This window comes from Aptenodytes forsteri, unplaced genomic scaffold (genome assembly GCF_000699145.1).
Source record: "Aptenodytes forsteri isolate BGI_AS27 unplaced genomic scaffold, ASM69914v1 Scaffold61, whole genome shotgun sequence".
NCBI classification, from domain to species: Eukaryota; Metazoa; Chordata; class Aves; order Sphenisciformes; family Spheniscidae; genus Aptenodytes; species Aptenodytes forsteri.
The window spans coordinates 344,227-359,561 of NW_008794443.1; the positions used below are offsets into that span (position 1 = coordinate 344,227).

General features: G+C 46.0%; 1 protein-coding gene across 3 annotated transcripts; it reads left to right on the forward strand.

Moving 5' to 3' along the window:
* The first annotated feature begins 317 nt into the window (after positions 1-317).
* LOC103907399 (protein DDI1 homolog 2) lies at positions 318-15,006 on the forward strand. 3 transcript variants are annotated; one of them, XM_009289564.1, is made up of 8 exons: positions 318-504; positions 2,887-3,013; positions 5,090-5,217; positions 5,815-5,943; positions 6,713-6,816; positions 7,523-7,712; positions 12,381-14,277; positions 14,522-15,006. In XM_009289564.1, exons 1-7 carry the CDS (start codon positions 420-422, stop codon positions 14,264-14,266), a joined length of 2,649 nt encoding a protein of 882 aa, XP_009287839.1. In that variant the 5' UTR covers positions 318-419; the 3' UTR covers positions 14,267-14,277; positions 14,522-15,006. The 3 variants fall into 3 exon arrangements, with proteins under 3 accessions (XP_009287839.1, XP_009287841.1, XP_009287840.1); XM_009289566.1 differs by lacking the exon at positions 14,522-15,006 and adding an exon at positions 12,222-12,284 and having other exon boundaries at positions 12,381-12,429; XM_009289565.1 differs by lacking the exons at positions 318-504; positions 2,887-3,013; positions 5,090-5,217; ... (1 more) ...; positions 6,713-6,816; positions 7,523-7,712 and adding an exon at positions 12,222-12,284 and having other exon boundaries at positions 12,381-14,566.
* Positions 15,007-15,335: the final 329 nt, after the last annotated feature.

Here is a 15,335-nt window from a genome sequence, read left to right on the forward strand (position 1 = left end):
ATAACTAGTCTGCGATTCAGTAAGTGCATTTCAGGGGATAAAAAATGGGCCAGATAGAAGGCTAGACCAGTTACATAAATACGTGCTAGCATTCCTAACCCAGTAACCCGAGTACGTGGCCGTGCTTCCGACACGAGCTGCTATTCGCAGAATCCCGTCTAATCCTGTAGCGTTAAGAGCGGCTCATCCTTCCTGCAGTTTTCCCACTACATTTTTCAAGCAGAACTGTAAACGTGAAGCGCCGACACATCTGACCTCTTATTTCCCCTCAAGGTCTGCCGAGGATAGACTTCAGCAGCATCGCGGTTCCCGGGACATCCACTCAGCAGCATCAGCCACCAGCACAGCGTCTTCGCCCGTCGCCTCCCGATGCACCTTCATTCCCTCAGGGTCTGGACAATCCGGCGCTGCTACGGGAGATGTTGCTTGCGAATCCTCACGAGCTGTCCCTGCTGAAGGAGCGCAACCCGCCCTTGGCGGAGGCGTTGCTCAGTGGAGACCTCGGTAAGTTGGGTTTTTAATCTGCGGGAGGTGGTTTTAAATCTGTTGGAGCTCGGTTCTAATAAAGGGCGGCCACAGGTTTTTAACTAGCTGGGATGTTCGCTGCCAACTCATTGATGACGCTGATAAAAGGTGCCAGTTGGGAGTACTCCTTCTAACAGGACTGTTTCTGCCAAGTTGGGCGTATTTCTCCTGCTTGGCTTTTTTTAATACCCTCTGTCCCCTACTTTGAAATATCAGAGGCACAGGTAAGTCGAGTTTCTGTGAAGACGAGTGGCTCAGCTCCCGATTTTTATGCTGAGACTCTCGGAATGCACATTTTCCAATAACGGTGTTGTGTTTGCTGCATCCCAGAGCCCACTGAGACCTCGGTGTAGAGCAGTACACTATAAAACCAGCTCTGTCCGTAATGATTAGCTGCTATGGAAGTGGATGTCAGAAAGGGAGAGGAGAAGGAACAAGCAAATACTGGCTTTAGGGAGCTTTTTCGATAGGAATAGTCATAAATGTTGAAGTTTCTGTTAATCTTGAAAGTGTTCACGTATTTTGGGCACAGTTGAAGCCTAGTACCGTGTCACTGTCTCTGCTGGTGAGTAGCCGATGTTGGTCCCTCGTTCTTCATGTGATGAAAGCTTTGAGCTCTAGCGTCCTTTCAGTATGAAAACAGAGTGGTGTTTGGGGCATCAGAAGATGTGCTTCTAAACCTCTGCAAGATGTTTAGTTAGGAAATAAATCCTGTTGAGTTCGGGGAAATGAATGAAGAGAAGGAGCTTCCAGCAGGAGACTTTTTTCCCACTTTCAAGGTTACATCCTAGTGATTTCTCTCTGTCGAAGGAAGCTAGAAAGGAACTTGCATGGATATCGTCAGCCTGTTTCATTTTTTAATTCTGACTTTAGTTCATATCCAGAGTTAAAACCACGTCCTTTGCGCTCTCAAGCTTCTTCACGCTTCTTGCAAGCGCTGCGTCCGTAGTGCAGGAGTTTTTCCCGTCACCTTGAGAAGATGTGCTGCTCTTGGCACAGGAAACGAGAGGTTAAGCCCAAGGCACCCAGAACTGGCTCATCTGCTGATCTGTCTTGTTGTGCACATTAAACTTTGAATCAGATGTGCCTTTTTAGTCCCAAATCGCCGCAGTGGGCTGTCAGAAGGAAGTGGTTTGGTCTGGTTATGCTCTCATCGTTCCGTACTGCTCCTTGTCGGTATTTGGGCACAGATCCAGTTCAGCACTGGCTCTGATGCCCAAATGTACACATAGATACATGCCATGTGACTGTGCTGGATGCACCGCAAGCACTTTAGAAGGCACCTGCTATACAGAAGCCTAATTTAAAAGGAAAAAAAAACAAACAAGAAAACATACCCAATGCCTTCCTGAACACGTTAACAGCCTTTGAGCCAGAGCGCTTCTTCATGGGAACTGCATTTCTGGAAGCAAACCCACAGCCTTCTGTGTTTACAGAACTTAATTTATTGCCAAGTCCTTTGCGGAACGTACGTGATCACATCCAAGTAGTAAAAAAATAGCCAGAGGCCATCCAAAAAGCGGGGATCTAAAATCTATGTCCTTAAAACGTGGTGCTAGAGTTTGTGAAGCAGGTGTCCTGCCTAGGACCTCTTGATTTCAGTGGTAGGCATTCAGCTGTAGGGATTACAGTGTCGCTGTCTTTGCCTGTGTTGCCTGGGCTTAAAGTAGGTTTTGTTGTTAGCCTTTTTATGTCTCACAATTTTGCGTTTGCTCTTTGCTGGATCTACAGGCTGTTATTTTACCGGGGATTGCCGAGCGTAAAACGTGATAGATTTTGCAAGCTGTTCTTGTAGATGGGCCATCTTACTGAGAGCTATGAAATCTCGCTTCTATCTCTGAAGCTTTTTCAAAATACACATGCACTCAAGCTTCTCGTTTGGATTGTGCAAGTTCTGTAGTCCTGATTTCTGCTTTGGGTCTCATTTATCTGCTGGTTTTGCAGCTGGTTTTTTTGGTTTTTTTGAGTATTGCGTAGGCAAACCTTGCTGCAACAGAAGAATGAATTCCTGTTTTAGTGGCAGCTCTTTGTTTTAAATATTGTTGTCTTCATGTTTTTTCCATTTTCCTTCCATATGAAAATACACGCGCAAGGAAATTGAGTTTGATTGTGCTGAGTTTGGGTAGCAGACACAAGGAGAAAGAGCTCTGTCCAGTTGCTCTTCATCTCAGTGGGTTCCCAGGTTTGCCACCGATCCTTTGACGTCCATCCATGCTGCCTTCAGACGAAGCCTTTTTTGCGTGTGCTGCTGAGTCTACCCCTGAGTGCATGCTGGCACAGGAAGAAGTTTGCTGTGCCAGAACTTGATTTGCAAGAGTAATTTCCAGTAAAAAGCATTTCTGTATCTCCTTCTTACTGCAGAGAAATTCACCAGGGTGTTGCTGGAGCAACAGCAGGACCGAGCCCGGCGGGAGCAGGAGAGGATCCGACTCTATTCAGCTGACCCTTTTGATCTCGAGGCACAGGCCAAGATAGAAGAAGACATAAGGTAGCAAACCAAAGTTGCTTGCAGGCTTTGGAGGTCTTCATGGCGCTTTTTTTCCACAGGGCGCTTCCATCCGTGGTGCTTTTTCCTTGGAGGAATGCTCTCCGAGCCACCTTTGCGCGTGGGAAGGTTGGGATTCGGGGACGTGTAAGCACACCCCATCCTTTAGATGTATCCAGTTGAGCACAGATCGTGAGGTAGCAGCACCGCTGTCCGTGTGTGTGATGTCCCGGAGCCGTCTAAGCTGGTCCACTCTGAAGCAGGAGCACTTGTGGAAAGCACTTGGCCGAGATCCTCTTGAGAGGCGGTACTTGGGCGCCCTGGGCGTGTTTTGAACCGGAGAGCTGGGCCTGTGTTAGTCTCTAAGCTGAGCTCTCTGCACAGCAACGTGGCGTCATTTCTCCCAGCTGCCTTTGAGATTTGGTTTCGCGTACTGCTAATTGTTTTGTCTCTCTGGCTGATTCCAGACTCTGAGCATCACTGCTGTCAGAAAGAGATGTTCTGTAGAAATATGTTCTGCTCATCAGCGCTCGCTCCCTCTTGCTGTCTTCCGAATGTAATTGCATTGGGCTGAGGCTTGATTTCTTAAATTGAGTGATAAATCCTTGAGTCAGAACATGACTGATGTTTTTTCCCCAATAAAGAAATGTCTTTGTGATACAGGCTCGTAGTTGGTCATAACCAAAATTCATTTGTGGTAAGAGTCATTCTTGCATTATGACTGACAAGGTGTTGGTGCCGGATAAATGCTTAGCTTAGCAATGCAGAAAAATAGACATTTATAGATAGCAAAACATTGCTCGGAGGCACAGGAACGGTTTCCTTCTTCCATAGATGAGGGGACAGATGAAAGTGACGTGCCCAAGGCTGTGCAGCTGTTAGGGAGCAGTTTGGGCATCTAGCAGTCCCCAGATTTCACACCCCACTTAGTTTCTCTGAACTCCTTGCTTCATTAGATGCGCTCTGCCCAAGCTTGATTGGAAGCTATTGCAAGCATCGTATTTTTTGAGACACGTCTCTGTCCTTCAAGTGGAGAGAGTGTCAAGCACAGAGAAAACAGAATAATGGATTTGACGAGAAAACAAACTGAAGATTAACCACTGTATATCTGATTTAAGCTTAAATAATAAAAGATAGGACAACGCGTGGCTCTTTGTTTCACAAGTATATGAGGCGGGACAGACTGGCAGCGGGGTAGCAGGGTGCTTTAACTCCCAAGCGAGCCAGGTCTCGGATGCTGTTAGCTGTTTGCCTCCCCCACCAAGAAACCACGTCTACCCATCTTCTTGTGGGAAGGCTGCCACAGTACAGGAGATGGGTAAGAGAGGAGCTCAGGGGTTTTTCCCCTTCCCCTACTGAGGAGGAAAAGCAAAATGGCATCAAAATGGGAAGCCCTTTTCCATTTTTGGTAGGTAAAGCTATTTTGGATGCAGTCGCTACGGATACCCACCACTTCCAAGATTACTGTAGGGGCTGTGATGGGCTTCTTGAAGAGCGTTTCTTCTGTAGGCTTGAATTTGCAGTGAGGGCTTGTGCTCATGGTGGTGTTCTTGCTGCGGTTTTGCTCACCTCCCTTCCTATGCCTGGAAAAGGAAGGATACCAGGGAAACGTTGGAGGATGTTAATGTTCAGCTGCTGTGTGAGATTCCAGCATTGTAGCTACTGGCAACACCTTCATCGTGTGCCCTCAGCGCTTTATTTTAGCGTGACTAATAAATACACAAGTTTTTCACTCACAAGTTCTCCAGGTTAACTCTGTGGTGACCGGTTTCGTTGCAAACAGAAGGTTGTCAGGTGCTGTCGTGTGAGTTAGGCAAGGTGTTGGAAGGAGCAGTCTTCCTGGCTGCTGAGGAGCGACTTGGTGTCTCTGGATTAAGCCAAGATCATTACTAGCAATCCCTCTGCTAAGGCGGCTCTGGTTAGCTAACGAAGCAGTCTTTGTTGTGGTTTAAACGTGCTGTTTGTAAGGTGAGCTGCAGCAGGTGGGATTACCAGATCTGTCTGTAAGTCAGAGGGATGCTTATAAGGTTTGGCTGATGGAACGTCTTGATTTTTCTCTCTCTTCTCCATTAAATTCAGGCAACAAAACATTGAAGAAAATATGACGATAGCAATGGAAGAGGCCCCTGAGAGTTTTGGCCAGGTGGTGATGCTGTATATTAACTGCAAAGTCAATGGACATCCAGTGAAAGCCTTTGTTGACTCAGGTGAGTAGCCCCCATTTTCATCTCTTTCTCCGCACTCTCCTTTCCCTCCCTGAGGGAGACTGTAAATGCTCCAGAAGTTTTGCCCAAAAATTCCATAATAAAGCACTGCATTACGTGATCTTGAAGCACCTAATTAAAACCCGAGAGCAGCCTGGGCATTGTTTAAGGCGAACAGAGTAAATCGTTGTGAGAAGCAGCGCACATGAGTGCTTGAACACCCCCAGATCAAGGCTCCTGTGAGAATTTCTGGGGCCGCGATGCCAGAAAGGTAACTGCCACATGTGTATCTTACCTCATTTTACAGATGGGGGGGATTTTGTATGCCTTTAATGCTGTGCTTCCCATCCACAGCCTTAAAGGGAAAGCACTTGGGGTTATTCCAGCTCTACAGTAATACGTACTTTACTGTCAGTGCTGATCTGTGTATACACAGTCAGTTCAACGCAGCGGGATTCACAGGAAGCCTTTATGCCCTAATGCAGTTGCTGATGCAGTGTGGTTTCCCGGCTGCTGAGTGCAAGATCTTAAGCCCTTCCAGGAGGGAATTGTAATTTGTGATGAGCTGTCAGGACTTAACACCAATTCTGTCGCTGGTAGGTGCCCAGATGACCATCATGAGCCAAGCTTGTGCTGAAAGGTGCAACATAATGAGGCTGGTAGATCGACGATGGGCTGGCATTGCTAAAGGTGTAGGGACGCAGAAAATAATTGGCAGGGTGCACTTAGGTAAGTACTGGCATTCTTCTTGGGGCAGCTTTAGCAGCAGTCTGACTGCATTTCCCACAGTCGTGGCACCGAGGAGTATCTGGTTTAATGCTGTAATTGTTAGAAACTCCTGCAGAATAAAATAAAAGTGCATATGCAATATGTTCGTTTGTCTCGGGCACAGTAGCCTGGCTTCTGTCTCATTTAATGCTTATTTAATGGAATTACCTTAACACTTTTAGGTGAGGGAGTCCTCAGCTCAGAGGATGTGTTCACTCTGGGTGCAAAAAACGGGGCTAACGTGAAATAGCGGGATCTTTCCTGTTTGGGGTGGGACTTGGGCAGTGTGAGTCGCTCAGGAAGGGTTCCGGTACAGTGGAGTGTTTCATATTCCTTTGGGAAGAGAAGGCTCTCTGTGCTCTTGTGCAGGTTTTCTGGGTGAGAGACGATTGCCCTTATTGTCTGAAAAATCCATTCTCTTCACTGTTGTTGCTTTTTAGACTTGTGCTCTAACGAGCTGTACGCAGCTCCTCTAGCTTGGAGGGTTAGCTAAGCAGTACTTCAGGCTCTAGAGCAGGTCAGCTTTTAAAATAATTAACTTCTTGAGACCAAGGCAGGCCTGGTAGTCCTAGGGCTTGCACAGGGTTAGGCTTTCTGTGACCCAAACAGTACGTCAGAGCTCTGGTTTCAGATTTACCCAGCAGACCTTTCCCAGGAGATGGAAGAGCAGAAAGTAGATTTGTTGCGCTGTAGCGTTGCGAGGTGGTAACTTCTCTCCCTTGCATTTCAGCTCAGGTCCAGATTGAAGGGGATTTCCTGGCGTGCTCCTTCTCAATCCTTGAAGAGCAGCCCATGGACATGCTTCTAGGACTGGATATGCTGAAGAGGCATCAGGTATCTTTTGAAACAGTTACTGGCTCTTCCAAGTTAAGTGCTAAGTGCAACATAAACGCCAAGCCTGTGAATTTATTAGGATTTTTCTGGGGAGAGTTGATAGTGGATTATCTTCCAGTCAGTTATGAAAGAAGTACATAACATAAACGCAAGCCTGTGAATTTATTAGGATTTTTCTGGGGAGAGTTGATAGTGGATTACCTTCCAGTCAGTTATGAAAGAAGTACATACGCTACATACATCACGGATAGCTATAGGGTGTCTGCCTGCTCCCTGAAGTTTATTGCTCTCATCAAAGATGCTCAGAGCTTTCCAACAGAATGATTTATTACAAATCAAGTCATACGGAGCCCTTTGCTTATAGCTGGTGCTCTTGGCCCACTGTGCTTAGCTGCTATGAGCTGTTCCCGTTGGAAATGGATTGTTTAACCGCTACATACATCACGGATAGCTATAGGGTGTCTGCCTGCTCCCTGAAGTTTATTGCTCTCATCAAAGATGCTCAGAGCTTTCCAACAGAATGATTTATTACAAATCAAGTCATACGGAGCCCTTTGCTTATAGCTGGTGCTCTTGGCCCACTGTGCTTAGCTGCTATGAGCTGTTCCCGTTGGAAATGGATTGTTTAACCTTGTTTCTCCTTCTTCTTCTCCGGGAATTGACTGGCTCTTATGCAGGCCCCTGATGTCTCGATGCTCTTTCACAGTGTTCGATTGATCTCAAGAAGAATGTACTAGTGATCGGCACGACTGGCTCGCAGACCACTTTCCTCCCGGAGGGCGAGCTCCCAGAGTGTGCCCGGCTGGCTTACGGGGCCGGGCGGGAAGACATGCGGCCGGAGGAGATTGCAGACCAGGAACTAGCAGAAGCAATACAGAAGTCCGTAGAGGAAGCAGGTACCAGGAGGAGCCCAGTTGAAATATTAATCCGCGTAGTTTTCTTGCTGTGCATCAGGATGCCTGTCAGCAGTCCCCCTTCTCAGCTCCTAGGAGATACAGTCTAATCCAGCATCAGCGAGTAAATGGTGGAGAGAGAGGGGCTTTATTCTTGCTCGTGGCCTCTAACCGCACTTCTCTCTTCCTTTCTGTACAGTAAAATCTGTCGCATGAAGGCATTCGGGGGTGCCTGCTGTTTAATTTGTGCTCTCCTTGCAACTTCCTTACCCGCTCTGGTTTCTTGGCCTTCGAAGGTGTGGAGAAAAATGGTTTGTCTCTGGCACCCGTTCACCTGGGTGAAGGTGCAGTCCCTAGTCAGGGACATGGTTCAGCTGTGTGATCTTTTAGCAGCCTCATGTAAGGGCAGTTTTGTGGAGTCTTCTGCAAACCCTGTTCTTAATAGCTGCAGCATATAAAAATAGAGGAGCTATAGCAGTAAGTACAAATTTCTGGACAAAAGTTCATGACAATTTTTAGAAATAGTACTATTTCAGCATTTTTGTCATTAGAATGGTGCTTCTGCCCTTGGAAGGTGAATTGCTTCTCTTACTGAAGATTACTGTTGCTCTAAATTTCAAGAGAAGCAGCTGAACTCACATCCTAATATATATCATCAGCCTTAAATGGGATCTGCAAAGAGAATTTTCACCCTCCCCATAGATTTGTTCCCTGTGCCTCTGGAATCTGTAAGCTGCACAAATGCAGACTGACTGGGCTACGGAAGATTTTGGTAGCTGCAAAATTTAGTTAAGTGGAGACGCCAAAATAGCTGAACGCTGAGCTATGAGCCAAACTATCTGAAACTCAGATTTTCCTTTTAACTCCTCCCTTAACTTCAGCATATGTTTTTGACTAAAGGAAAGCTTCATAATTTTTTTTCCCCGCTATTGCAGTGAAGCTGTGAATACCTCACAGAGTGTATTCCTTAGGCCTTTTACAAAGCTTTTAAAGGTAACGTTTTATATGCAAGTGTTTTATAGAGACTTTTGAGTTTTACTGCTAATTTTTCCTCTGAAAGCACGCAGTAAGGTTCTGCTTCCCACACACATGCAAAACTCTTTGCCGGGTCATGTTTAAGCTGATAAAGTTGATTTCTTCAACGTTTTTATTGCTAATTTTTTAAGGCTCTAGCATGCCCATATTTAAAATTGAAATGCAATAACCAGATTTAACCATGTGTGTATATATATACATATACATCTATATATAGCTATATAGCTAGATGCAACCAGTTGTAATGCACTGAAATTTTTCTTGAACACTTCCCATTTGCTGCTTGATAGTCCAAAGAGTAAGCAGTGACTTTCTTGCAAATAACGAAGTTGTTTACATTAAGGGGAGCACGGGACTGCACTTGTGGGTCCCTTTGACCAATTTTCTTCCATTCTAAGAACACAGGTTTTCCAGAGACGTAAAAACCTCTGGACGTAAAAACCGAGAGGAAGGCCTGGCTTTAATGAATCAGCAAGAAATGGTTTACGTGTTTTACATGTTTGACTTTTAAAGCCAAATTTGAATGCTTATTAACTTAAGTTGCAGCAAGTAGAGAGAAACACAAACATAGATTTGACCTTGCCCCTGTCAGGTTTTGACATAGCTAAAGGTTGGACTTGGTAGCTTGGGCTCATGTCTCTTCACATAATCTGGCAGAGAAAATGTGCAGATGTAAATATTAATTCTTTTCCTGTTAAAACTTTGAGCCTGATGAAGCCCGGGTTGGTTTTTGCAGTCTCTCTCCATTTCGGATGAGACTTTGCAGACATCATAGTTGGTTGGACTTAGTTCTCTGCTGAAAGGGTCAAATAAGAAGCAAACCTTGGCCCAAAATATGAGAGTCTTTACAATTAAAGCATTTCAGTCAAATGCTTTAAAATGAAAAGCGCCTAAAATGACTTAAATCAAAGCTGCTTATGTACCAGTACAGTTCTAAAGACCACGTGGCTTTGTTCAGACTAATCAGCAGTCTACCGTTTTCCATTGATGCTGAGCCCTAGAGGAACGTAAAAGATTTACGAGAATAGGAAATCCGTTTTGCGTATTCACTTAATTCTTGTAGAACACCCGTGCACAAAACTAAGGTAGGCCTTGTTTAGATTGACTGTGTGTAAGTCTTAGACGTATTACAAGCCTCTGGCTCACAGGCTGTATCCTAAGATGTCAGAATATTAATATATACCCTCTTCCTCTCTTCCAAAACTATTAGCTGCTGCTAGATGGTACCAGGAAAACCGAGTGAAAGAACAGGAAACTGGAGAGGGAGAGAACATAATGCGGGACCAAGGAAGCTCAGCTCCCCGCAAGGCCTGTGTTCTTTCATAACAGCTTGAATTTTCGCTGCCTTCTGGTAGATGGTACAACAGAAATCACTGCGTACGTCTGTAGGCTATTAAAGTTCTCCTTTTGAATGCACCTGGATTATTCTTGAGCTTTATTTAACTCCCCAAAGCCCACTTTAGCAAGTGTCACGATTTCTGCCAGCTGACTTGCCGGTGTTTCAGCACCTACGGCAAGGCAGCTGAGGTGGTAGTGGAGTCCTGGTATGTTTTACTGTGATCTAGACCCTCCACATCTGCTTCATTTATGTCTGCGAGCTTGCTCTTTTCTGCCAATATGCGGCGTTTTCCCCACCACCACCACTGGTAACGATTCTGTGATTATGGAGGATTTACAAAACTGGCAGCAAAACTACAGTTGCTTTAGGAGGAAACGTATTCAGGTAGCTTACCCCATATACAGCTTTTTATCCAGACAGCCTCGATATAAGAAGGGCACTGCCACCACATATGCAACTCGGGCTTTTCCTAATATAGAGAGGAATTTATCCCTGATGGTGCACTTTGTGGAGAAGAGTTTGTTCCCGGTGTTAGCTGGATCGATATCCTTGATGGGGCTGGGATTCAGCTCCTGTAGATACCCTGGGAGGAGGATGACAGTGGGTCTCGGAAGGATGACGCTGAGGAGCGCTTGGCAGAATACCAGCTACTTCTGCTGTCTAAATGACTGCAAACCCCTTGATGTGTTTGATCAGACCCTTATTACCGATCCACTGAGTCAAAAGACAGTTCTGCTTCCTCTCTAAAGGATTGGCTTGGGAGCAGAGAGCGTGAACGTAATCCTACCGCGTAGAAACAGAAAAAGATCCCTCCGGTTTTCATCCGTATCCTCTGTCACAAGCCTCTTTTGCCACCCTTATGAAAGATGAGTGGTCTGAAAATCTGCAGGATAATTCTGGCTTTTTAATACTCCAGCGTCGCCAAGTTGTTGTAGCTGTATTAAGACCAGATGTGCAGCCAACAGAAGGGATTGCTCTGTGCAACGGCCACTGTATTTTATACCAAAGTGTATTGATCGGAGGTGTGGTATCGCAGCATGCAGTGCACCATTTTTATTTAACGGAAAATAAAAGAAACGAGTAGGTGAGGTGAAAAAGGCAGGTTTCTTCCATGATGTGGAACTTAAAGGAAATCCTGGCTGTACATGGGAGCGTGGTTAGCTGTCCCCCAGTACACCTGGGTATCTGTAAAAAGAGAAAGACTTAAGGGAAAACAGTGGTATATGTTTAAGACCGCTGAGTCTGGAGGCCTTTGGAAAGGGAAAGGGAACTAGTGCAACAAATCACGCAGCACAAAACCTGGGTCACTGTTTGGGTATCTGACACTGGACAGAGTAGGGCTTTAATGGAAGAACAGGCGCTCTTAAGCAAAGGTCATGTTAGTGATTTAACGAGAGCATGAGAGCCAATACATGAGCAAGATTAGACTATTAGCAAGATAAGTTCACTTACTTAATCTGTCCTGATAACGAGACCCAGTGTTTGGTGCTACTGATAGAGATCTGCAATTCATCCGTTCTCCGTGTGGAGAAGGAAACAGCGAGCGGAGTTTGACTTCTGGCTGTCTCTTCCTTTGCTTTGCTCTTCCCAGCCCCGGGCAGCAGTTCCTTTTGGGGATTTCTGCCTTTCACCCTAGGATCCTTACGCTTCCCTTTTGCAGCAAGCTGATGTTTGCTCGCCTTCTCCTCCCTGTGATGCCACTAGCCATCGCAAAGCAATAGCTGCTGGGAGCGCAGTCCGAGAATGGCGATGCCCTCTTAATTGTCATTTCCCTGAAAGATGGCTCCTGAATATCTTCAGCTGTACGGAGAACAAACCAGTACGGTGCTAGACACGTGCCTTGTGCTGCGTATATTTTATCAAGCACATAGTATCACCCACGGACCACTCTGCAGCGTAGAGAGTACAGAACAGCCTTTAAATTGTTCTCCAGCAGAGTTATTTTTGACTTGACGTAACGAATTTCCCAGGCAGAACTCCTTCTGGAAGGCAGCGAACGTGAGGAGCTCCTGCTGCTCGTACGCTGTCTTGATGGACAGTCGGGAGGGGAGCTGCGAGGCCGCAGGACTATAACCATGCATGTGGTGTGCTCTGAATGCTAACACAAGTTTGGTGTGTTTGTTTCCTAATCCAAACAGAACGTCAGAAGCCTTGATGCATGTAGTGTGTGTTTACTGCAGCTGGAGTGGGCCACAGACCAGGTATTTATAGCCATTGGTTTATAAGTTTTCGCTACTACAGTGAAAACAGTCGTTCTCGTGTGTCCTAACTACTTCTTTCTTTCTGTCTTCTGTCAGAGAATAGTGACAAAGAAACTACCTCACTGGAAATGCCCTCATTACCAGCTTCTGATGGGTTTCAAAATCCAGTCCAGTCTTCAGGACTAAATTCCAAGATCTGTAATCCCACCAATCAATTACTTGATCGTTCTGTCTCTGCCCCTGCTTCAGTTTGCTCATCCGAATCTAGTCTCGCAGAGCCCATTGATCCTAGAGCCGTCGAGTCTTTTGAGTCTTCAACTGAATGCCAGATAACCCCAGAAAAAGAACATCCTCTTTTATTACAGCATCTTTCCAATAACACTTCCTTGGCACATAACGACCCTTCTTCCCCAGCAGGGGAGGTAACCTGTTGCAATCCAGCTTGCCTTTCACAGAAGACACTCAAAGAAATGTTTATTGCTGACAGTCTAAAGGAATGTAACGCTAAAGAACAAGACTGTGGTCAGGAACTTCGTTTGGAAGTGACAAAAGAAACTAGTTTGGCTGACACTGCTGCTAAGCACGGGCAAAATCAAGATCTATGTCTGTCTTCAGAACAGGAGCAAAAGCATGAGCTTCCCATAGACCATCAGACGTGCAAAGAACCAGAAAAGGAACATCTGGAGAAGCAAACTGAGACAACTGACCCAGAACCTCCGTGCCATGTTGGTGGGGTTGAGAAACCTGTTGTGGAAGAAGCCAGCCAGCCAGAAAATCCTCCTACGGAAATGAAAGGACATGGACAGGAGAAAGCAGGTCTTTCCTGTGCGAAAGGGAGTATCCAAATGTCAGCCTCCCGTAGCTGTATGCATACGGAAGCCTTCATGGAAGTAGATGTAGTTGAGCAGTCTGTAGCTGAAGCGCACAGCTCGGCAAGCGAGCAGAAGCGGCAGGCTGAGAACAGAAATGTATCTGACCTGAACTCGGATGCCTTTTCTATGGAGGTGGAGTCACTGAAGTCTGCATCCTCCTTGAGTGATCCGCTTTCCACCGGTGATGTCCCACAGCCTAAAAGCACTAGTGAAATTCCTGCAAAGTATGATGAGTTGTCAGCTGAAGGCAGCTCTTCCCCCTCCAGCATCCATCAGCTGGACACGGATCCAGGAAGACCTTCAGAAGAGCCATGTTTCTCTCTAGCATCAGCCTTGAAAGAGCTGCACAAACTCTTGATTATCAGTCGGAAAGGAGAATGTAAAATCCTTGCCTCTGAAGAAGTCTCTCAGCTGGAAATGGCTCACAGAGAGTCAGCAGCACAACAGAAGGGGCTTTCTGAAGATGAGCAGAAAGACTCGGATCCAGCCAGCCAGGAACGGAGTTGTTCCTTCTATAAGGTGAGGTCTGAAGGTGGAGGAGCAGAGGGGAAACAGCCTTGTGATTCTGGCGTAGAAAACATCAGCATTGGGTCTGTCAGCTGCATGCAGTCAGCTCTCGGAGAAGGTGCTTCAGAGATTCAGAACTTTTCAGGTAAGAGTGATTTGGTCGTGGTGAATTCTGCAGCGACATCTGACCAGCAACAGAGCTCTGAGCAGGCAGAGGTTTTGGCAGAAGGTTATCAGAGTCCAACGAGTCCGACTTTGGGGCAAAATGCATCCGTTTCCTCTACACCTGCTTTGGATGAAGGCGCACCTCAAGATACTCGGAGCCTGTTCACAGGAGAACCTGGGAGAAGCAGCAGTTCTGCTCCTGAAGGTCTGTGGCCGTTGGATGGGTGTGAGGAACCACTGCTGAGCCCACCAGCTGGCTATACTGGACTTACCTCGGGTGCTTCTCTACCACCTGCTTTCCCTGCGGCTGACGTTGATCGGATCCTTGGTGCTGGTTTTACCACACGGGAGGCTCTCGAGGCTTTGGAACAAGCGGATGGAAACGCAGATCTTGCTCTTCTCATTTTGCTAGCCAAGAGTATCGTTGTTCCTACATAACTACGGAAGAGGTAGCTGACTGGGGTGTCTTTTCTTTTAAAGGACGTATCTAAATTATACACCATAATGTACAAGCAGAATGTTGAGCCAGATTTTTTAATTATTTGCAGCCAAAGTAACTTGTCTCTTCTGTTTCACTCGTTAGATTTGGCCTTTTAAAAGAAAGAAAACATCCTAGCATTGTGTGGACAGGATAGCTTTTAATTATGCATACTGGATTAAAATTAATGTTTTTATTTAAATGTACAATTTTAGAATAAGCTCCAATGTTACGAATAAAAAGCAGAAGCCATTAAGATCACCGCCCTGTCCAGCGCAAAGCAGATTGTGAAGTGAATTGACCGTGCGTGTGCACAGGACAGGAGGCGCACGCCGAGTTCGGTATGGCACAGACGCGAAACAGCGCTTGTCCAAACGGACTTTGTGGATTTGTTTTAGCTCTCCTGCGCTTTGTAACCCAATGTCCACCTGTGACGCTGATGAAACTATTATGGCAGCTACTAAAGGTATGTAGATGCCCACAGACGTGTAACGCTTTGCAAGAGGAGTGAGGGGTGGAGGGGGTTTTTGGAAGCGCACGCTTTTTGTGTGTGCACGGGGAAGGCTGATGCCTATTTTTGCCAAACCCTTTTACGCTCTTGGGCCAGTGTGTTCAAGTTTACAACATGGGGATAGAAGAAGGGAAGGGATAGAATTTGGTGCTACCAAAACTTAAGAGACGTTTTAACTTATTTGAAGATGTGCTGGTATTAATTGTAGGGGCGGGGGGGAAGGGAAAAGGAGTATTTTACATTTTTTTTTCTAGCCTTGCCCACATCATGTTTCCCCCACCCAAAAGAACAAGCTCAACCACTTTAAGGCAAAACCTTAACGATGAAATTGTTTAACAAACCAACCGTGTGTTATGGCTCTTAATCCCCCTCCGCCCCTGGAAGAATGAACTGTTTCAGTAGATGTATTCTCTATGCACCGAGCGCGGGTGTGAACAGAAGAATGAAGAAATCTGCTCTGCACTAGTTTATCTCGATGTTTGGGGATGATCAGCCTCTCAGCTGTGGAAATGCAAACT

Excerpts from the sequence above, each read along its gene's own strand:
- LOC103907399 (XM_009289564.1), top strand. The coding sequence starts at position 420 with ATGTTGCTTGCGAATCCTCACGAGCTGTCCCTGCTGAAGGAGCGCAAC. Across the intron at positions 6,817-7,522 it reads ATATGCTGAAGAGGCATCAG|TGTTCGATTGATCTCAAGAA; the intron begins GTATCTTTTGAA and ends GCTCTTTCACAG. Across the intron at positions 7,713-12,380 it reads GAAGTCCGTAGAGGAAGCAG|AGAATAGTGACAAAGAAACT; the intron begins GTACCAGGAGGA and ends GTCTTCTGTCAG.